This window comes from Salvia splendens, chromosome 5 (assembly GCF_004379255.2).
Source record: "Salvia splendens isolate huo1 chromosome 5, SspV2, whole genome shotgun sequence".
Lineage (NCBI taxonomy): Eukaryota > Viridiplantae > Streptophyta > Magnoliopsida > Lamiales > Lamiaceae > Salvia > Salvia splendens.
This window is the reverse complement of record NC_056036.1, coordinates 39,867,939-39,891,145: the sequence shown is the minus strand read 5'-3', so window position 1 is coordinate 39,891,145 and position 23,207 is coordinate 39,867,939. Positions and strand designations below refer to the sequence as shown.

General features: G+C 39.0%; 3 protein-coding genes and 1 pseudogene across 4 annotated transcripts; 2 read left to right on the top strand and 2 right to left on the bottom strand.

Annotated features, from left to right (window-relative positions):
- Nucleotides 1–1,745: 1,745 nt before the first annotated feature.
- Nucleotides 1,746–4,612, bottom strand: LOC121804277 (annotated as a pseudogene).
- A 289-nt stretch (nt 4,613–4,901) lies between these two features.
- Nucleotides 4,902–6,257, bottom strand: LOC121805954 (putative H/ACA ribonucleoprotein complex subunit 1-like protein 1). 2 transcript variants are annotated; one of them, XM_042206007.1, is made up of 4 exons: nt 6,032–6,257; nt 5,812–5,951; nt 5,613–5,728; nt 4,902–5,241 (listed from the first exon to the last, which is right to left on the bottom strand). In XM_042206007.1, exons 1-4 carry the CDS (start codon nt 6,177–6,179, stop codon nt 5,076–5,078), a joined length of 570 nt encoding a protein of 189 aa, XP_042061941.1. In that variant the 5' UTR covers nt 6,180–6,257; the 3' UTR covers nt 4,902–5,075. The 2 variants fall into 2 exon arrangements, with proteins under 2 accessions (XP_042061941.1, XP_042061939.1); XM_042206005.1 differs by having other exon boundaries at nt 5,812–5,960; nt 6,032–6,253.
- A 2,770-nt stretch (nt 6,258–9,027) lies between these two features.
- On the top strand, nt 9,028–12,059 carry LOC121805953 (PTI1-like tyrosine-protein kinase At3g15890). The gene is made up of 4 exons (XM_042206004.1): nt 9,028–9,361; nt 9,652–9,799; nt 10,898–11,160; nt 11,241–12,059. The coding sequence occupies exons 1-4, from the start codon at nt 9,318–9,320 to the stop codon at nt 11,842–11,844; spliced, it is 1,059 nt and encodes a 352-aa protein (XP_042061938.1). The 5' UTR covers nt 9,028–9,317; the 3' UTR covers nt 11,845–12,059.
- Nucleotides 12,060–12,525: 466 nt separating this feature from the next.
- Nucleotides 12,526–14,042, top strand: LOC121803239. The gene is made up of 4 exons (XM_042202923.1): nt 12,526–12,690; nt 12,770–12,888; nt 13,101–13,623; nt 13,700–14,042. Exons 1-4 carry the CDS (start codon nt 12,662–12,664, stop codon nt 13,854–13,856), a joined length of 828 nt encoding a protein of 275 aa, XP_042058857.1. The 5' UTR covers nt 12,526–12,661; the 3' UTR covers nt 13,857–14,042.
- Nucleotides 14,043–23,207: the final 9,165 nt, after the last annotated feature.

The window sequence follows — 23,207 nt, the reverse complement described above, 5'->3', positions numbered from 1 at the left end:
GTTGAGAATACATCAGCTTCTTCTGCAACCCCTCCCCTTATCTATCTCTACTCTATTCTTATTAGTATTGTTCCTTTCTCCTCTTAGTTTTTGGAAAAGGCGGAAGGCTTCGGGTAGAGTTGAAGCTGGCCGTGGGGTCGGAGACGGAACTGCACCAGGTCAAAGGTCGAAGATGATGTTTTCCGGCAATGTTCGGTGGACCGCCGGTGGGGTCGGCCGACCCCGCGCGACCCCACCTGGATCCGCCGATGATTTCAAGTGATTTAAAAAAATGATATTTATTGAATTAAGTGGAAAGAATAAAATATGAGAGAGAAAAAAATAATAGAGATAAAGAGAAAATAAATTAAGAAAAAATAAATAAAGTAAGAGATATGAAATAAAGTAACGGAGATAAAAGTGTTGCTTTTTATCTTAAAAGAAAATCAATCACTTATAACGGAATAATCCAAAATGAAAAGTTGATGACATATAATAGGACAGAGAGGATCACCTCCCCCACCTTATACATTATTTGCTGCCCCACCAATAGAATAGTGCCATGCGTTTATTTTTTAAAATATAAAATTAAGGATTAAAATTTCCATTAAATATAGATATCAAACTGCAGCAATAAAAATATCTCTTCAACCACTCATTTAATTTATTTTCAATATATAATCTCCTTTTTGTGCATTTGCTTTCAATGTATAATCTTCTTTTGTGCATTTAAATAAATCAAAATATTATATGCATGGAACTAATTAAGATCATTTAATTAAAGCGAATTCAAAAGCTTCACGTGCTCATAAAAAAATGAATAATAATATAATATCATGTGCATGGAACTAATAAAGATCATTTAACTAAAACAAATTCAAAACTCCATATTATAAATTAGATATTATAATGATTCATACATTGTAATAACTTCAACTCTAATTAACTTACCTATGCACTTAACCGCGTGATGGCCTTGGAAATCCTTGGAGTTAGAGAATCAAATTGAAGCAATTTTGATGTTTTGATGCGCACAGTAAAGTTCAATAGTTTTAGGTGTTTGGTTTTTAGACGTGAATGATAAATAATTGATTTTAAGGTTTAATATTTAAGGTATTGTTTTTATTTTCTTTTTATTTCATTTTTCTACATGGAAATATTATATTTGTATAGAAGATATATTAGTATTTAATGAAAATTTTAATCCTTAATTTTATACTTTAAACAATATACACATGGCACTATTATATTGGTAGGGTAGCAAATGATGTAGGAGATTTTGCATTTTAAAAAATAAACACATAACATTATTTTATTAGTGGGGTAGCAAAAATGGTGTATAAGATGGGATCCTCTCTGCATTTCAAGATGACACTACAACCCAAAACAGACAAAAGGAAATTTACTACCAAATTCGTTTACCAAACAATGCCACTTTTGATATCAGGACATTTATATAGCCACCCATATGCAATCACCGCCAGCCGCCTAAATACAAGATTTCTTATCTTATTATCTCTCTTAGCTTTATTCTTTTTTCACTTTAAGTATTTATATAATTTTTTTTAAAATGAGTATAAAAATTAAGTGATTTGGCTATGAGGGAACGGATATAATATTAAACAATTTAGTAGTTTAAAATTATTCACATACTATGTTAATTATTTACTAGTTTGTGGTATTGTTTTATGAGCAGTCCAAATAAAATTAAAAAGCTGCCCACAAGTTAATTGTGTAATTAGCTGCACAAATAAGTACTGACTAACTTAACAAATAAAAATACTTGGCATTAGCTAATTATCTTGCTAATCACAAACTAGCCAAAGTAACTGCAGTATTTAATTCAACAAAACAAGAGTAGTATATTTATTTCGCAAATCACGAATTAACAATACAACAACACTCAAATTTAAATGCTGATCATGCTTTAACATAATACAGAGAACAGACATCTAATGAGTTCCATTCAGCCGAGAGGAAAAATAAAGCTGAGTTGCCAGACGGAAACACCTATTTGGAGGCAATGATAAACAAGTAACTATAGAGAAAGGAGAGATGAATTCATTTTTTTAGTCTACATCAACATATTAATACACATTTATACCACTATGAATTTTTATAACCAAAATTTTTCATGTCCCAAGTCAACAAAACATAAGCCCAAAATTTAAATCTTCATAATACTAGTTCAAATTTTATAAAAGTGATTAGAGTTTTGCCCCATATTCATACCAACTTAAGTCAAATGCACCTACCAGCAATAGAAGGTCCCAGAGCAACAACACACGCCCCTGCCAGTGTAGCAAGATCAACGATCTGCATATCAAAAAAAAGAAGTCTTTAAGAAATCTACTTCAAAGTGACCCAAGAAGCAGTATTTTAGTTTTATTTCCTATGTAAATGGGATATTTGTTCCTTTCCATCCCTATTTCATTCTCATAGCAACAGAATATCATCTTTTTGGATAAAGAATTTGATAAATTTAGCCTTCTTCAAGAATAATAGAACTCGGTAAGTGAATGCATAGGCTATTTCTCAAGGATACACTCTTCAGCCAACAAATTATAGACTGAAGTGCCTGGGTATTTTTGCTCCTTGAGAACAATGCCTCTTTAAAACTGAAGATGCCAAAGAGCATTAAAACTTAGAGAATGTAATTTGTGAAACAGACAGCTCGGCCTACCTTCTCAACTCCCTGATTACAAGCATACACCAACGCATCTGCAAGCGTAAGTCTGCCTTCTGCATCGGTATTGTTTACCTAACATCAAATAACATATGATATCAAGAAAAGGAACAAATATCATTCCATACAAATATATATGCTCACACAACACTGACAATTTACAGCTTTCAGTTTAGTAGTATCATATTTCATTTTTAGGATCAGTTAACTTCAGTTCTAGCTGAAGGCCTTCCATTTGAGGGTGTGATGATGTCTCCCGGTTTCCCTATCCCAAACTGATTGTAGTAGAAAAGCTATTTTAGGGAGAATAAATACCTCAATTGTCTTTCCATTTGAGGCTGTGATGATGTCTCCGGGTCTCATACCCGTTCCGCTTATCATATTCTCACAAGCAGCAACAATGAAGTGAACCTGTGTACACATAAAAATTATTGGATTCACTTCTAGGCCCATGTTGAAATTGTGGAGTAATGACATAAGATTGTATGAAATGCTGATAACTTAAACACAAGCCAATGAGGCAGCCAAACACATCCCGCCAGAAACAAATATATCCACCTTTACTCCAGCAGGCTTGATTTGGCCAAGAGCTTTTGCTGCACCAAGTACTGCTGCTGCACCCCCCCATGTCGACTTTCATGAGTTCAATGGAACACCCGGGTCCAGTCTTGATGTTGTAGTCCCCACTGAAATGTAGACAAGAATTCAAGAGTTTTAATAAGATCATCTTCACTAAAAATATTGATTAAATGGAACATCAAAAAGGCTCTCTTATCACCTGTCAAAGGTCAAGCCTTTTCCAACTAAGGCCAGCTTGTTTTTTACTTCTCCATTTGGTGGCTTGTAGCATAAATGGATGAAGTGGGGAGGATTAGTCGATGCTGCAGCAACACGTAAGTAGGAACCCATTTTCAATTCTATGCATTGCTCCACATTCAATATCTTTGCAGATAATACATCACTGTACTCAGAAGCAATCTTCTCGGCTTCCCCGGCAAGCACTCCTGCAACATATTGAAATCAAGAACGCGCAAGATAAAAAGTTACTACACAAATACAATCAAGTAGTATGTAACACAAAGCTATTAAGGCAATCAGACACTACAAACCAACCTGGAGTAAGAACATTAGCTGGAGCATTTACAAGTTGCTTCCCTAAGATGATGCCGGAACAAACATCTCCAGCATATTTGAGTTTCTTTTCAATCTCAGGCCCGGTACCAAGACCAACGATATCCACCGACTTGAGAGTCGTCTGCTTTGACTCCGACTTGAACCTAATATCATCGAAGGTGCCCAACACAGCTCCTGCACAATTCACAAATCAAACCAAACCACATTCATATAAGCAAAACAATAATGGTACTAATAATTTAACAGCCAAACAAGTGAAGTTTACCTGATGCTATAGCTGAAGCACTGGTGAGCTTCAATTCTGCAGGGATCCCTTCAGGGGAAGCAAGAGTAATGGCAACATTGGTCGCTTGAGCAGACTTGGCAGCCGCAGCAGTGGCCTCGCCAAGGCTGCGATACGTTGATGTTGCTGATCCACCTGAGCCGAGTCCAATCAAGCCAACTCTCTTGGCACCAAGACCAGGAAGTCGAAGAACAGTCGACTGTCCAGTCTTTCCGGTGAACTCTTCCTCGGCCGAAGCTTCTGACAACAATCCTTCCAAAATAAACTACCTAAAAGAAACAAGCTGTAATCGAAAAGCATAGAATATTGAACAAGAGTCCACACCAGAAGCTAGTTTCATGGATAAATTGGCAATATAAACAGAACCCAACAAGAGTCCACACCATCCTTTTAATCGATACTCTGTTTTTGTCAAATGCTCTTTGAACCTCTCTAGAGGTAAAAGCACCCTACTAGCATGCTCACTGCGTAGAACGTTGCACTCTAAAGAGAAACTTTCATATGTTCTCGATTGCAACAACCTTAGGCATGGTCTAAACAAAATCCATACACCATCCTCCTTGTTGTAGACAAGGATCTACTAGACATTAGTACTTAAAAGTAGTTGTACCATAGAATAGGAGATGCTGTCCATTCCAAGTAAAATTCAAAGTATACAACAACACTTGATATTCAAACAATAAAGAAGCATAAATAGACTTTTAATTTAAAACACACCAACAAATAAGGATCAAATACATTCAGATTAACTTGGATATCAAGCTTCTCATAGGCCAAAGCTTTTAAATAGAAGTGAACTTGTAATATGAGAAAACAGAATTGGAAGAGGGAATCAAAGCACAAGTTTTAATATAAAGTAGATATTCGTTTAGAGTACAAAACCAGATATTAGTGAAACCACCCTATTCATTTCCACAAAGACTACCCCATAACCTAACAATAAGCCATGACATGCTTGTTGACTGATAGGGGAAGCATGAAGAGCTATGACATCTAATATCTTCCTCTGCCCCTGAAACTACTGCCACCGCGACTACCACCCCTAAATCCACCACCTCTACCACCTCTGGGAGCACCCCTTCCACGGAAGCCTCCTCCACCACCTCTTCCACCACCTCTTCCTCCCCCACGTCCGCCTCTAGCAGATTGCCCTTGTCCCCTGAAATAGAATAATTCAACACAAATCTCAATCTACCAAACACATTGCTAACATTATGAAATCAGAATAGTTCTACTTGCAACAATTTTCAGATATTAAGACTCTGACTGTGTCATGTATCAGCAGCAAACAATAAATGTTCATGCTAATGAGCCTAAGCACTATATATGAAATGGAAAGACTTCATTTTCTGTTCAGTGAAGATATATAAGCACTATATATGAAATGGAAAGACTTCATTTTCTGTTCAGTGAAGATATATTCCAAACAGTGGGCAAAACCATTCCGAATTCCAAGCAAAAAACACTACTCCATTATATGCATTGGTTAAAAATAGCAAGGCAGAGTAAAATAGGGGGAAAACAACATACTTAGGATGGGGAAGAAATCTGGCGAGTGGCAAAAGCTTAGCTGGATCAATGAAGAATTTATCTCCAGCAGAATACGACGTTGCAACAATGCCCTCCATCATCTTAATCGAAAAGAACTACAACAACAAAGCAGCTCTTCAGTATCCCAATTTAATTTAACATCCAAAGAAACGGTAACCGTAGTTGTAATCATACTCACAGACTCATTGATGGGACCGAAGATTTCATCTACTTTGCCAATCTGCGTCTTGTTCTCAAGGTAAATCGGAGCATTGAAGTAGGGTATTTTCTCCTGAGACAGCTTCGTCACCGCATCGCCCTCACAAGCATTAACAAATGCTGAAACCTCTGCGCATCAAAATCAAAATAAAAATCCTACCGTAATCAAGCATTCATTTTAAAACAAGTGAGAGACGGACCAATGACTTCAGAAGGAGGGCCTTCGTCGCGAGGACCAAAACGGCCGCCGCCGCCGAAACGGCCGCCGCCTCCTCCTCGAAAGCTACGGCGGCCGCTGTCTCGGCCACCTCTAAACCCTCCGCCACCGCGTGCCCTTGGAGGCCTCATGTTGTTGCTGTCGCAAGTTTTTGAGCTTCTGTTGTGAATCTGAACGAGGGAGTAGGGTTTTGGAATTAGGGTTTATGTGAACCTGCAGCTGCACAATTGGACTTAACTGTTTTGGGCCAAAAGCCCAATTAAATTGTATTAATCAGAAATAATAGTGCTGGACTTCATTTTTCCAAAATCTATATGCATACATACCTGTAACTTGGTCATTCATTTTTGACGGTGTTGTACGTGTTTCCATAGATCAAATGTGAATACTGAAAATATAGCATGGATTTAATCACATTTGTGTTATTATATTTTTTGTCGAATCACAAATAGTGTGGATATCGAATCATAATTAACCAGCCTTGTTATTAATATATATTCTTTGTCTTATCCATATGCTTTTTTTGCAAAAAGAATATTTTTTTTGTCTTCATTTAACTCCCACTATTTCACGTAATATTCGCGTGTTCATGATATTCCCATCATAACTGGTGGTCTAGCATCATTCAATGTATGCTCATTGTTTTAAATACACGGATACTCCCTCCGTCCCACAATAAATGTCACTCTTTTCTATTTTGATCAGTCCTACAATAATTGGCACACTTCATTTTTAACTTAAATGGTAAGTAGGTCTCACGTTCCACTGACTCATGACTTCACTCACATTTTATAATAAAACCAATATAGAAAAGTGGGTCTCACATTCCACTATCTTTGATGACCAACTTTTCTTTACATTTCTTAAAACTCGTGTCCATAATAAAAGTGACAATTATTGTGAGGCGGATGGAGTATTACGCTCGAAGTTAGACGAAAGTACTATAAAAATTTACATATACTCTTTTATATAAGTGACTTGAAGCTACAAACTATTTATAGTAACGATAAGTTTTAACCAATCAAATTACTTTTTACCGTCAGCGAAAAATTTCTTAGGGCATCAATAACCCCGGCCCGGTTTCAGGCCCCAAGTCTCCTCCACGTCACCATTCCTCTACAGTTGCGGCCCAGGCCCCAACTGCTCTAACCCTGCAGGCCACAACCCGGACCGCAACTAATAAATAACACTATTCACAACTTCAACATATTTAACTCGTAAATGCAATTCGTTGAACAATTTAAACCGGAAAAATTCATTGTTATTGTTCATTAGAAATTAACATTACATTTCCTAGACGAAGCAAATTAAAAATACTAGAAACCCGGCCACAACTACTACTTCTTCATTTGGGCGCGAAGGTAGGCGATCATCTCACGGTGCAACTCGAGATCGAACTCCGACATCGTCGAGGTATCCCTCGATGTCAACTCCGTAAGCTGGCTCATCAGCCATGTAATACTCATCTCCGACAAAGTGTCGGACATCTTATCCAGAGACGGATTGATCGGCGGTGGCACCATGGCGAAGTTGCTCGCAGTTGCCTTCCCCTTTGCTTTCTTCTTTGCCGCCTTTGTTCCCATTGGGCGGCTCTGAATGCTAGGAGAGGAGCCGAAGACGTCGACGTCCGTCACGTTGAGGTCGATCGCCGGACCTCCTTCGCTCGAAGAGTAGTTTCCAGAGGCGGAAACTTTGGTTCTCTTCACCGCCCCAGTTGCCGTCGGCTCGCCACCGTTGGTGAACTTCAGGCTCTTCTCGACGAGCTTCCAAACGTCGAAGAACTTGAAGGCCTTCTTCCCGTCAGCGAAGAACGCCTCCTTCGCCTTCTCGACGAGGTCCTTCTCGCTGTGCCCGCTCGGGCACATTCGGACTACGTTGGCCCACTTTCCATTCCACTTGCTCATATCCGCCTGGACCCGACCCCAATGCTTGCGCAGCTTCACGTAGCTACGCTCGATCGACCCTTTAGGACGCCCAGAGTTATACCTCTCAGCAATCCGCTCCCAGAAAACCTTGCCGGACTGCTGGGTGCCGATGATAGGATCCTCGGCGACGTCGATGTAGTTCCTCGCAAGCCACATTGTCTCTTGCGGACTGTACTTCTTCGGCCCATCCTCCTCGCCGACCTTGCCCTTGCCCCGCCCTTGAGCGGGCTCCATCTCACTGATCTCGAACTCTTCAGTGTTGACCGGCGATGTTACGTCGATGTTGCTACCGACTCCCGGACTAGGCGTCGGCTGCGATGGTGGCGACGCCGGCATGTACCAATTGTTCGAGTTAACGAACTCGTCCATCTGACGTTCATCGCTGTTGAACCAATCCATTGACGCCGAAACAAAGTGTATAATAGAGGATTGAAATGGATAATCACGTAAGAATGATGCAAACAAGTCTCGTATTTATAGCCAAAAAATTGAAAAAAAAAATAATTTTTGGGGACTTGCGGCCCGGCCCGAAGAGCATGTAACGCTGGGCCGGGACTCGGGGGATGCGGCCCGTCCCCGATTAACGCTGGCCAGGCCGGGCCACGGGACCGTCACCGAGCCGCAAATGCGGCCCCGGGACGGGCCTGGGCCGTGGCTCCCCTCCGATTAACGCTTGTGACGGGTCGGGACTCGCGATTTGCGGCCCGGTCCTGGCCCAGTGCGTTACCGATGCTCTTAGTTTATAGTACTCCATATCATGGTGTGTTCAACCAATAATATTTTGATAATTTTAGACTGTTAGTTATATGTAATTTGAAAACTAAATACACCTAAAATACACTTTTCTTAACTTTTTGATAATACACTTTTCCTATAGATTCTAGCTCACCTTTTAGCAAAATATAGATCTAAAAAAAGTTGATGGACAACCTTGACGAATCTTCTATATATATTTGACCTAATCCTTTTATTTTTGTCAAACAAAATATCCACTTTATTTAATTATTTTTTACTAATTTTTTTTCATGAGAGATTCATTGTTTTCCGTTTGAAATAATTACTATAAAAAAAGGTAGAAGAAAAAGTTGAGAAGAAGTGGGAATTTGAATTCCGGAAGAGGAAAGCTCCAACAAATATTCAAACAAAGTTGACAAACCAGAGAATGACATCTCTCTCTCTACACATTATTTCCAACTAATAGTTGTCCGGTCCAACTTTCTTCCCAAACACTTATTTGAATCCTTACAGTTTGCAGCTCTGCTAAGGGGATGGGTTCCAACCTCTGGTGAAAAATCTGCAGAAAAAAGGGGGGGTTTTGCATAGTGGATTGCTGCGTAACGATTTATGGCTATTTCCTCATTTTTTTGCTGTGTTAAGGGTTCAGATCGGTAAGTACTTCAATTTAATCGGGTCAATGTCGATTTCTATTGCTTTTTCTTTATTTGAATTTTTAGTTTTTGTTCTGATTCTGTGTTATTGAAAATAAACCCTCAATTCGATTTGTTACTGTTTTTTAGTACTTAGGAGTATATTTTATTTTCTTCAGCTGCATATATTATAGAGGCTTCTTCTTTATCCTTTAACCTTGATATGTCAATTAATTAATACTTATTTTTTTTGGAATTGAAAGGAGTTCTTCTGGATTCAAATGTAGTTGAATAAACTTATTTTTTTACAGGAAAAAACAAGTGAAGAAGGAGACAACATGGAGGATTTTTTCTCTGAAAGAATTGCAATTGGCTACAAACAACTTTAACTACGATAACAAGCTCGGAGAAGGTGGATTTGGCAGTGTTTACTGGGGTCAGCTCTGGGATGGTTCCCAAGTAACACCACTTATCCTTTCATCACATTCTTCTAGTTTCTTGAGTTTTCGTAGTCCTCGCATTCTAGTAGCATTTCACTGTTATTGGAAAGAGTTGACTTATGGTTCAATTTGATTATGATAAGATAAAAATAAGTGCCACCACTTTAGCTGTGATAATGGTGTTGCAATCAGTGCTTGTCAAAATATGTGGTTGCCAATAGTTTGACTGTTCAATGTTCATGGGTTTCTATCCATGGATGTACTAATCAAGGCTATTCTTGTTATGGTTTGTAACTTGTAACTGTGCTGTGCTCATCAGTCAGTCAGGTCGTTCGACTTTTGCTCATGTAGTGTTCAATGCTTTTTTAGAAAGTTATTCAAGGGAACTAGTAATAATTAGAGAACAAGGAAAATATTCACCAAATGTGCTTATTGAGTCCAATGATAACGCGGGACTAGAAATCAGATGTGTTGAAATTGTTTTCGAGTTCAATTTGTTCAATTTTACTTGGATAATCTGTTAAGCAGTTTGTGTATACGGCCAACGTTTCCTTCAATGATACTATTCTAGTCTTGATTTGATTTACATATTTGAAAATATTTGTTTTAAATTACTGCCAAGTAGAGATGTTAATATCAACGAGGTAAACCTGACTAAGCAATGACCATATACTGAATGTTGGATGTTTCATGACAAGGGGTTGAATTGTTGATTATTCAATCAGCTTCTTAAACTCATTACCTCCGTGCACTCTTTAGGCCTTTATTTAAAGGTAAAATCATTCATTTAGTTCATGTTGCCACAAAGTTGCTTGCATTTCATAATTTTCATTGAGAATGTTCATGTACAAGGAGTTTGAGCAAATACTCTTGTCTGTCTCAGTAGTTTCTGACTTGATCAAAGCATCCATACTCCCAAATGTAGTTTCAGTAGTCTCATGCAATTAGATACAGTTACCAAATGTAGTTTCTCAAAATTGAAAGTGGGATATATCTTGCTTTTTCGTTCCTTTCTTGAGTTACGGAAAACCTTTGTCTGTCATGCTGAGCTAGATGAAACGTCGCCCTTCTTCAATATTAGTCGTGCTTGACTTATATCGCATTCATTCCCGAACAGATTGCTGTGAAAAGGTTGAAGTCTTGGAGTAACAAGGCAGAGGTTGAGTTTTCTGTTGAAGTTGAGATACTTGCTCGTGTATGGCACAAAAATTTGCTCACTTTACGCGGCTATTGTGCTGAAGGGCAAGAGCGTTTGATTGTCTATGACTACATGACCAATCTGAGCTTACTGTCGCATCTTCATGGGCAACACTCAGCGGAAAGTCATCTCGACTGGACTAGGCGGATGTGCATTGCCCTCGGTGCTGCTGAGGGCATCGTGTAAGTGCTCATATGACTTGTGCTCACTCTTGTTCTCTTACTACGTTTTTGCTAATTCATGTTCCACACCATTATACCAGCTATCTACACCATCATGCAACTCCACACATAATCCACCGAGACATCAAAGCCAGCAATGTGCTCCTAGATTCCGACTTCAAAGCTCAAGTTTCTGATTTTGGATTCGCAAAGTTCATTCCTGATGGTGCAACACACGTGACCACGAGAGTGAAGGGTACTCTGGGCTACCTTGCCCCAGAGTACGCAATGTTAGGTAAGGCATCCGAGAGCTGTGATGTTTACAGTTTCGGCATTCTCTTGCTCGAGCTTGCTACTGGGAAGAAGCCACTGGAGAAGCTCAGTTCAACGATGAAACGCCCGATCACAGACTGGGCTCTGCCTCTGGCTTGCGAACGGAAGTTCAGCGAACTTGCAGATGCAAGGCTTGATGGGGTGTACAGCGAAGAAGAGCTGAAGAGACTCGTCTTTATCGGACTCATCTGTGCGCATAATCAGCCGGAGAAGAGACCGACGATGCTCGAGGTGGTGGAGCTGATTAAAGGAGACAAGGAGAAGTTCGCTGCATTAGAAAGTGATGAAATGTTCAAGAGCCCTCCTGCTGCAGAAGACAGTTGTGAATCTGTCTCAGACGAGGAGCAGAAACACGAAATCGAAAATGTTTGAGCGTTGGAGATTGAGTATGATTTGTAAAGATTATTGTTTTCTATTCTTTTTGCCTCTTTTTTTCAAACTATGGATTGAAACATAAGCCTGTAAGCTGAAATTAAGTCAAGCCGTGATCTATTTTGTTGGCTGTTGACTAATTTGGTGCTGAGTGAGTGATCTATTTGGCAATTAAAATTAGTGAAAATTTTTAAATAAATGTCATATTCTAATTAGTCCAACATTTCTCTAAATCTAAAATTAAAACATGGAGATGGAAATTTCGCAATTATCATATGTTTCCTTTCCGGTGAAATATACGATGATGTATCAGCAGATTTTATACACATCATTCATCACATAAACATGCATACTACCATAAAGAAGTGAATTAACATAAACATTAAACATGACATATTTAGATTTTGAAAAGTATTAAGACAGACCAGAATTTAATCATTTATTGTGATTTATTTAGCAATTCGCTTTTAAAATTAGGTGCGCTTTTAATTTAACTGCTTAACAAAGCATCTAGCCAGACATCTAACTGTCAAAAACATGTAAAATTCGATATATAGGAGTAGTAGATGTCAAGAATTGGAAAATATAAAAATTAAAATAACATGCATATTTTTTTAAAAATCGTTATAGTAAATCATTTGACGCCATTTGTTTACTACAGACTCAAAAATGACCAAAAAAATAGAAAAAGAAAAAGAAAATAAGAACGTAACAGTAAAGAATTGAGGGAGAAGAGAAGCGACATGCATTGATGATATAAAGAGGGCGAAGAGATTTGAAAATTGATCAGTTTGTTTGGGTGAAGAAGATAAAGAAAATGAGGAGAACTGCGTCTCAACCCCTGCTGTAAATTTCTCTGCAATTGGTATTGATCTAGTGTTGCAGAGTAATGAATTAATTGTTATTGTTTTTCTTTATCGCGCAGGAGGCATTTTCTCGGAGATGATGAATTTGACGAACATCTCAAACCCTTCAGAGATGTTGATCCCTTAACTAAACAACTCTCCTGCATCTCCCTCCCTAAACGCGATTCCAGGAAATCTTGTACGCCTCTCTCTCTCTGCTTTTCGATTCTGAAACAATTTCTTTAATCTCCAATTTCTTGTTAGGGTTCATGAAATTGATCATTGCGATAACACTGAAATTCCCAATTTCTTGTTTTTGTGTTCTGCAATTTGATCAATTTTCCTTTTCTTGACAAATTCATTGTAGATTATTCAAAGTGGATTGATTATTAACGAATTTGCATTTCTTAGGTGAAGAATTCTGGTGCGAAAAATATGGAGCGTGGAGGCAAGAGCAGAGGAGCGGAGCAGCTAAGCTGAAGAAACAGCTCAAGGCAAGATGGGCAATCCAGAAGCTCATCGACGAGCAGTTGGGCCGATACAAGGCCCATTACAGGCGATCCATGGGCCCCACCAAGATGTCCGACGTGGCCGAGCTCCTCATGCCCAAGTGGGCCCCGCCCCACGAAGCCGCCGCCGTGTTCTGGCTCGGAGACTGGCGGCCCTCCACCGTCCTCGAGCTCCTCCGCTCCATCGCCCGCTCCCTCGACGTGTGGGACCCGGTCGGAGTCGAGCGGGCCCTCTCCCACCTCATCAACGACGTCCGCAACGAGGAGGCCGTCATCGACGAGGAAATGATCGAGGTCCAGTCCAACTGCGTCCTCCACCTCCCTTTCGGCCCGGCCCAGAACGACACCAATTGGCCGGGCCTGCCCCAACTCCGCTCTGAGTTCAGGAAGGTCCACCGGGTCATAGTCAAGGCCCAAAATCTCAGGTTCGAGTCACTTATTTTTATTCATCAAATTAATTGATTTTTTTTGTTGTTACAGTCTCGTGTTTTGTTTCATCAGGATCAAGGCACTCGAGATGGTAGTGAAGAAGGTGCTAAGCCAAAGTGATGCAGCGGAATTCCTAGTTGCATATATGGGAATTCAAGATGTGATTAATGAGATTACCGCCAAATTCAAGTCGCGCAATGCAGTGCTTCTACCATTGAAGAATTCCTAGTTTTTCTTTCTTTTCTTTTTTTTGTTTGAAGATTTATCAACATTCTTTCATTCTCTCTTTGATAGCATACATAAATCGAAGACTTGTATAGCTGTCTTGTGATGGTTTTGTATCGTTGGATTTTTGTTGAATTGGAATATTAACTTTGGTATTTTTGCGAGTTCTAGTGGATTCAATTTGACACTTTTATGTTCATATATTTATGATTTAAAATGTTGGTTATCTCAACTTATATATGCTGTGAATATATGTAAAAAGAATAGATTATCGATGGTTTAATTATTAACTACTATGATTAAGCAGATTACTAAAAAAAGGTTTGTAACAGTTTATGACGGATGTAAAACAACATTTAGGTTTGTGAAGCAATAATATACTACTACTACGATAATACTCATAATACGGAGTATATATATAAGAAATTATCACAATAAGCAAAGTACTACTAGTAATTTGTTTTCTTCGACAAAATATACATCTTTTAAAGCTTTCCGATGGAGGAGCATGATGGCGATGCTGGGGCAGAGTATGATGGCGATGTTGGGAAGGAGGAGCATGGTGTCGATGGTTTCGCCATGGCTTTGAGGAGAAGAAGCGTGCTGGCCTCCTCGGCAGTGTCGATGACCGTGGTGGGGGTGCTTTAGCGACTCTATATTCCATAATACTATCTCATCAACTTCATTGTTTTTATTTATATTAGAATGCATTGTATCTTCGTCTAAATCATGAGCTATAAATGGGATCAACACAAGAATTAAAAAAAATGCAATGAGTATATATCAAGAGAGATATTGCACGAGACATTTTGTCAAATGGTTGATATTTTTATGAGAAAAACTGAAGAAACCTTATGATATTCTCTAGTGGACATGAAGAGTGTAATGTTTAATGTTTAAATATAGAAGATTTACCATATATGCAATTTTCATTTGTTGCCTATTTACTTATTATTTTCAAACTTTGTGAATGATAATTAGGTAAATGTACATAATGAGATTTTGTGCTTTTCATCTATAATTAAGTAAATGGCTGGATTTTCATAAGTTCTTTGAATATTAGACCCAGTGGCGTATCCAGGATATTTGATTCGGGGGTGCGGAATACATGACCAATAATTATGTAACTCATTAAATAAAGATAAAGAAAGAGAAATGGAACATAAAATATAAATGAACCAAAACTTGAGAGTGGTAGGACTCAATCTTTGGCCTACCAAGTGAAAATGTTGTTGCTCTGCCACCTGATCTCTTGCAATTTTAGTTAATTATACCTCAATACTAGTGTTAAGTATGAAATTTTGGGGGTACAACTGTACCCCCAAATTACCCTTGGATACGCCACTGATTAGACCGTTTATTTGACTTAACCTAAACTTCTTACTGTATTATATTTTATTAACTGGAAAGAATTTCGTATAAAAATCTACACATCTATTGAATTACATTTGAGCTTACTAGAACTCAAAATGTCACACGATAATTAAAACTATATCAAATTTAAATAAATCAAGAGAAAATCGACTATATATGGGGTTTCGAACAGTATTGTAAATTCACTCATTGCATATGGTTTTAAACATATTTGGTATGTCTCATAGAAAATAATACACGTATTTTCACCTTCAGATAATTAAGGTTTTTTTGCATCACAATAGTAACAATAATTAATACTTGATGTTTATTAACGGAGTAATTAATTTGGTTTATGAGGTAAGTAATATCCTGTGTACAAGAAACTCTTACAATAATGGAAGTACGATTTATTAATTTACTCAACGACGAGTACATTTCAAAACATTTCCGGTGGAGGAGCATGATTGCGGTGGTGGGGAGGAGGAGCACGGTGGCGGCGGTTACTTGGTGCGCCATGACTACGAGGAGGAGGAGCACGACGGCCACGGCGTTGACCCTTGAGCGACTCAATATTCCACATATCATCATCATCAAAATCTTCATTATTCTCATTATCGCTCGAGTCTAACAAATAAGTATCGTCATTTAAATCACGAGCAAGAGATGGGGTAATAACAAGAACCAAGAAACCAAACAGCACCAAGAGAGAAAAAGCACGAGACATTTTTTTTTATCTTTTATATATAATTGTTTTCGGATGAGATATTGAAGAAGATTTATAAGATTTTATAATGGATGTAAAATAATGCAGTATTTAGGTCAGTTTGTCAATAATATAGGTTACATATCTAATTTCATGATATTGATTTAAACACGGGATATTTAGCATTAATGCATTTTCTCAAGTTGCATGTCTGTTTGATTATTTATTTCAAATTTTTGAATGTTGATAAGTTTATTAACGTTATCCATCATAGACCGGACAATATTTTTGAATTTTGTTCTTGAATTTTTTTTTATTGGTATATCAAGGCTATTCTTGGCTATTCTTAAATGAAGAAAATAGGAGTAATCTTTAAGGATATACTCCCTCCTTCCTATAAAAATACGTGCACTTTCCATTTTCATCCGTACCACAAAAATATGTACATTCCATTTTTAGAAAGTTATATCAATTTAATAATGTAGGTCGCACAATCCACTAACATTATAACTATCTGTTGAAGAGGAGAATTTACATGTATTCTAGTATATACAATGTGGAGGGATTACACGCCTCATATAGGCTAAGGAATTCTACACATGGTAAGATACAAATATGATTTACCCTAGCTAGAATTAGGGAAAGAATAATTATAATTGATTCCGTGATCTTTGTGTATCTTCTGTGATATTATGCGATATTGTGTATCTTCCAACACTCCCCCTCAAGTTAAGTAAGGGGATTTCCCATTCTTAACTTGCCTAATACTTCACCAAAACTTCTAGCGTCAACTGCTTTCGTGAGGATATCTGCTAGCTGGTCCTTTGAACGAACATATGGGAGATCTATTACTCTTGCTTCTATGTTTTCTTTGATGAAATGTCGATCTACCTCAACATGCTTCGTTCGATCGTGTTGTACCGGATTTTCAGATATATTGATCGCTGCTTTATTGTCACAAAAGAGCTTGCACGGTTCCTTTGACATCAACCCTAGTTCCGTCAGTAACTTCTTTAGCCATAGGATCTCCGTTATCCCACTCTTGATCCCCCTGAATTCTGCTTCTGCACTTGATAGGGCTACCACCTTTTGCTTTTTGCTTCTCCAAGTCACCAGATTACCTCCAACGAAGGTAAAGTACCCTGCAGTCGACTTTCGATCATTCGGGTTCCCTGCCCAATCTGCATCTGTGAACCCGTGTACTTCTAAGTTCCCGTGGTTCTCGAATAGGATCCCATGCCCTGGTGTTCCCTTCAGATAGCGCACAATTCTTAGAGCCGCTTCCCAATGATCAACTTGGGGTTTGTGCATGAATTGACTGACTACTCCCACGGCATATGCAATGTCAGGTCTAGTGTGGGAGAGATAGATAAGTTTACCCACCAGACGTTGATATCTCGTTTGATAAGTGAGTTCAGCTCCTCCTGTCAGTCGCAGACCATGATTCTGCATCATCGGGGTTTCTGCCGGCTTGCAATCTAGCATTCCTGTTTCAGCCAAGAGGTCCAGAACATACTTCCGTTAGTTAATAAATATTCCCTTCTTTGATCGCATTACTTCAATACCTAGAAAATATTTCAATAGACCCAGGTCCTTCATCTCAAACTCGGTAAACAGGTTCTCCCTCAACTTTCTGATTTCTTCCTCATCATCGCCAGTAAGGATCATATCATCCACATAAATAATTAGACAAGTGATCTTTCCCTCCTTCCTTTTTATGAACAGAGTATGATCGGAATTACTCTGTTGGTATCCATATTTCTTCATGACCTCAGTAAATCTTCCAAACCACGCCCTTGGCGATTGCTTCAAACCATAAAGTGTCTTTTTGAGTCTGCATACTTCCCCTGCCTTGAACTCCTCACTGAACCCTGGTGGAACTTCCATATAGATTGGCCGAGTTAGCTCCCCGTGCAAGAACGCATTAGTTACATCAAACTGATGCAGTGGCCAGTTTTTCGTCACAGCAATAGAGAATAGCACACGAATAGTATTCATCTTGGCTACAGGTGAGAAAGTTTCTGCATAATCGACTCCATAGGTTTGAGTATAACCCTTCGCCACTAGCCTTGCTTTGTAGCGGTCTATCGATCCATCTGGTTTCCTCTTGATTGTGAAAACCCACCGGCATCCCACGGGTCTAGATCCTTCTGGTCTCATACATGCTTCCCATGTTTTATTTTTCATTAGTGCCTTCATTTCCACAAGCATTGCTTCCCTCCAATGTGGGATTTCCATTGCCTCCTCTGCTGTCCGGGGAAGTTCTTCTTCCTCGTATAGTGCGGCCATAAAGGCCTTTGCCATTTTGGTCAGATTTGCCGTCGCCAAGTTCGCCACTGAATATCTGCTTTTTCTTGATATACGCTCGGGACTGTATCTCTTAGGTGGGACGCCCCTTGTGCTCCTGTTGGGGAGGATGTACTGTCCAGTGTCCCCATCAATTGCAGCATTCTCCACGGGTTCTACATCAGTACTGTTAGGAATAGTTGCACTATTGACATCAGTTTCAGTGGTTACCTCGGATATCACTGGAGGAGAATGGTCGGGTGTGGATGACTGAGGAGGCTCTGCCGGTGACAAGACGGGCGACAGTGCTAGCTGTCTCTGTTAGTTCCGCCGCAGATTCGCTTGGTGATGGCACGAACCAATTTAGGGGTCCACTTGACCTATTAATGGTTCTACTCTCCCCCTGACCACTAAAATTGGTGTAGTAGTACTCACATTCTAAGGAGTTACAGTTCATGGTCGTTATTATCTTCCTAGATGACGGATCATAGCACCTATATCCTTTCTGATTTATTCCATACCCCAAGAAAACACACTTTATTGCGCACGCGGAAAATTTGGTTCTCTCGTGTTTAGGGACATGAACATATACAGAGCACCCAAAGATCTTAAGGGGTAGGGTAAGAGGTTCAGGCACATCGACTAGAGAAGATAAAAACTGCAACGGGGTTTTCATTTTCAAGATTTTTGTAGGGAGACGGTTCACCAAATAAACAGATGTAGCAACCGCTTCGGGCCATAAAAATTTTGGAACATTAGAGTCAAAGAATAAAGCACGAGTTATCTCCATAATGATCCTATTTTTCCGTTCGGCTACTCCGTTTTGTTCGGGGGTATATGGGCACGAGGTTTGGTGAACTAACCCTTTGTTCAAGAAAAAATTTGACATTTCTTTATTAACAAACTCCCTCCCATTATCAGACCTAAGGATTTTTATGGATGTCTGAAATTGAGTCTCGATTAGTTTGTAGAAAAGGACAAAATTTCGTAAACTTCTGATTTGTTTTTCAAAAAATATACCCACGTCATTCTTGAACAATCATCCACAAACAATAAGAAATATCTAAAACCATGATCACCAATAACGGGCGCAGGGCCCCAAACGTCAGCATGAACAAGTGAAAAAAGACTCTTAACACGAGTTTCAGTAGGTTTAAATGATTGTCTGTGGCTTTTTGCCAAAACACATGACTCACACTCAAAATCCTTAAGATGCGAAAAATTCTGGAAAAGCAATTTAAAATAACCAAGAGATGGATGACCTAGACGTCTGTGCCACAACCAAGCGTCTCGAGTTGCAGATCCGTGAGCCAGCATCGCGGCACTGTCTTGGTGAGCCATCTCGTCGACATAGTAGAGGCCTTGACGCTCAGTGCCACGCCCAATGATCCTCCTCGTCCTGATATCCTGTAATACACAGAAATTGGGATGCATCAGTAATGTACAATTCAATTCCTTTGTCACGTGGCTAATAGACATCAATTTCTGCGACAATTTGGGAACATAAAGACAGTTTGACAGTTTCAACGTTGGGGATATCTCAATTGTCCCACTCCCTTCTACTGACGTAAGTTCCCCATCCGCAGTTTGTATATGACTTTTCATAGCCCCACAAAAATTCACAAAATCTTGTCTATCATGAGTCATTGTATCGGTCGCTCCACAGTCAAAAATCCACCGATTATCTTTCTTACAAGACTTATGTTGTACAGCACAAGCAATAGGTAATTCATGCAATATTTCAATTCTGTTGGGGCTAATAAACAAATCATCACACAGTATGGGGTCATTTTTCGAATTATTCAAAGTATGGGGGGCTGCATGCATAATTCGGGGTTCATACTGCAAATTTTCGGGAGTTTCGGGGTCAATCTGTGAATTAAGGGAAGTATGGGGGGCTGCATGCATAATTCGGGGGTCAGATTGCAAATTTATGGGAGTTTGGGGTTCAATCTATGGACTAAGGGAAGTATGGGGGTTTAAGTTCAAAAAATCATATGGGCTAGGTTTTATGAACCCTAGCCCATTACCTCCTTCGTCGGTTGATCCGCCGCTCTCCACTACCGCGAATCGCCCGGCGAACGCTGCTTGTCCGACCTCCTCTGCCCGCTTGCCGCCGCCGCCGTGTGGAGGGACACCGTCCGCGTCCCTTCCTCGAGTGGGGTTGTCTATTCCGCCGGCTTCCCCTACTCCAATGGCCAGTTTGGCCTTCCCCTGTTGATTCTCGTCCCACCAATCTGGAAACCCGATCAGTTTGAAGCAATTCTCACGGGTATGTTTGTTCATTCCACAGTTAGAGCACCATAATTTTGTTTTGTCGGGCTTGGTGGCTCCACGGCGGCTGTTGGTGGCAGTGGGTGGCTGTCCAGGTCGAGGCGGCGTCGGTTGGGTACGGGGTCTGGTTTGTCGGGCTCCAAAGCCGAGTCCGACTCCATTCGCTGCTGTGGTTGAGTCGGGACTAGTCGACGGCATAATTTTGAGTCGTACGGATTCTCATTTCACCCAGCCGTATGCGACGTCTACCGGAGGCGTCGGGCTTTCCTTGAGGATGTCCTGTCTGGTTCCTTCGAACTGGGGGTTTAATCCCGCCAGAAATTTGTACAATCGTCGCTGATTGATGATGTTCCGATATTCACCTATCCCTTTGTCGCAGCACGTGATGGTTTTGGTCTGGCAACGGTCGATTTCGATCCACACTCCGTGTAAGGTCCTCCAGTAGGTCTCCAAGTCGGTGTCCCCTTGGACAATCCGGCTAGCCTTGTCCTCCAGGTCATAGATCAAGTATGAATCGGACGTACTTTGATACGTCACAGCCAAGCTATCCCAAATAGCTTTCGCACTTTGATGGTGTGCGAAATCTGCCACGATCTCGATCTCCATAGTGCATAATTTCTTCCATTTAGCTTGAATGCTACTGTAACATTCTTGCTTGCTTTCAATCTGAGATCGCCATTCTTAACATCGTCTCCTTCTGCCATTTTCAGGTCCGGTTCGTCCGTCGCCGCCTTCTGGTCGGGACAGGTATTCGGGCAATGACGAGATTATATTCTGAGCCTGTGATTATATGGCTCTGATGCCATGTTGAAGAGGAGAATTTATATGTATTCTAGTATATACAATGTGGAGGGATTACACGCCTCATATAGGCTAAGGAATTCTACACATGGTAAGATACAAATATGATTTACCCTAGCTAGAATTAGGGAAAGAATAATTATAATTGATTCTGTGATCTTCGTGTATCTTCCGTGATATTATGCGATATTGTGTATCTTCCAACACTATCATTCTCATTTTCTCTCTTACTTTATATCATTCTCTTCCGCTCTCTTACTTTACCAATTTTGTCTTAATTCTCGTATTATACCCATTGTCCATATTTTTATAGGACGGATGGAGTAATAAGGTTTTACATAGTATAGAATAACTTGTCGAAAACACTATCAAGTTTGTTCAATTTCCAGTTGTTCTTACAACTTTTAAAATAGTCGATTGTTTTATAACTTTGATATATAGTATAGAATAACTTGTCGAAAACACTATCAAGTTTGATCAATTTCCGTTTGTTCTTACAACTTTTAAAATAGTCGATTGTTTTATAACTTTGATATATTTTTAATCATCTCATGACAAAAAATTGTGGCGTGCTACATGTACACATATATGTATACAAATTAAACGTCGTTGTCTAGGCGTATTTTATTTCTGTCGCATCATATATAACTTTCCTTAAATATGAGATTATAGGACAATTGTGAAAAATCTCAAAATTATGATATAATCAACTTTTTTGGAAGTTGTGAGATTGACCAAAATTCGATAACACTTTATGCTTTTTCGAGCAATTTCTCATAACAATATGTTGCTTATAGTTTATAGACTAAAAAAGATATTGCATCCGTCTACTACTATAAAATATCTCACTTTGATCCGGCATAAACTTTTTTAGGAAATGTAGAGGATCAATTTTAGCTTTTAGCCATAATAAAATCTTATCGTCAAATTCCAGAGTCAAATAACAAGAGTATTTATCATCAAGGTTAGTCCACTTTTTAATTTGGGCTGCTATTTTCATTTCAGACTAATCGTGTGTGAAATTTTCAAGTTAATTCTCTCTCTTTTTAAATCAAATCTATTAAAACCAATCCTTTGATTTCGAGCTAAATTATTATTTCTAATGGTTGTAAATATGTATCCACATTGCCTATAATTTTCAAAGGAGTTTGAATTGATGTTTAACTTTGGGGGCTTATATAAAAATGAATTGGCCACATTATTACAGTTCTCGCATAAAATAAATTCATGATCTACAAATTTCGCTAATAAAAAATAAACCATTATTAAAATTATTATTTTAACATTTAATTAATAAATTACTTTTTAATTTTTTTTCAAAATCGTTGGGGTCTGTGTCCCAACTTTAATGTTGCTTTGATTTCAACAATTTAATAATGTATAGTACAGTATATAATTTTAGTTTCTTAGATACGTACTTAATATATTAGATTCATTTTCATATATAGCTTAAAATGCATTATGCATATATGTATTACAAAGAACTTAAAATGTCTGAGACCAAAGATTTCGAGTCCGAGTAATATGTGGCATTTAAATTTATATCATTTACCTGTTTAAAAAAATCAAAATTTCACACGATACTTGAAACTATATCAAATCTGAATAAATTAAGAGAAAATTGACGCATGTAATGGGATTTGTACACTATCATAAATTTGCTCATCATATATATTTTTATGTTTCATCGAAAATAATATACATTTTCACCGTAAAATTGAGGATTTATAATAGTAGGAAATCTTTATTAAGTATAATTGTTTAGTACACAATAATGGATGTACTAATTTATTTTGTTCAACATTGAATACATTTCAAAACATTTCCGGTGGAGGAGCATGATTGCGGTGGTGGGGAGGAGGAGCACGACGGCCACGGCGGTTACTAGGAGGAGGAGCATGGCGGCGGCGGTTACTTGGTGCGCCATTGCTACGA

Coding starts and splice junctions, on each gene's coding strand:
- LOC121805953 (XM_042206004.1), top strand. CDS start 9,318: ATGGCTATTTCCTCATTTTTTTGCTGTGTTAAGGGTTCAGATCG. Junction 9,362..9,651: donor TGTGTTAAGGGTTCAGATCG/GTAAGTACTTCA, acceptor ATTTTTTTACAG/GAAAAAACAAGTGAAGAAGG. Junction 9,800..10,897: donor AGCTCTGGGATGGTTCCCAA/GTAACACCACTT, acceptor ATTCCCGAACAG/ATTGCTGTGAAAAGGTTGAA.
- LOC121805954 (XM_042206005.1), bottom strand. CDS start 6,179: ATGAGGCCTCCAAGGGCACGCGGTGGCGGAGGGTTTAGAGGTGGCCGA. Junction 5,729..5,811: donor TCGGTCCCATCAATGAGTCT/GTGAGTATGATT, acceptor TTGTTGTTGTAG/TTCTTTTCGATTAAGATGAT. Junction 5,242..5,612: donor AGATTTCTTCCCCATCCTAA/GTATGTTGTTTT, acceptor ATTCTATTTCAG/GGGACAAGGGCAATCTGCTA.
- LOC121803239 (XM_042202923.1), top strand. CDS start 12,662: ATGAGGAGAACTGCGTCTCAACCCCTGCT. Junction 12,691..12,769: donor ACTGCGTCTCAACCCCTGCT/GTAAATTTCTCT, acceptor TTTATCGCGCAG/GAGGCATTTTCTCGGAGATG. Junction 12,889..13,100: donor ACGCGATTCCAGGAAATCTT/GTACGCCTCTCT, acceptor TGCATTTCTTAG/GTGAAGAATTCTGGTGCGAA.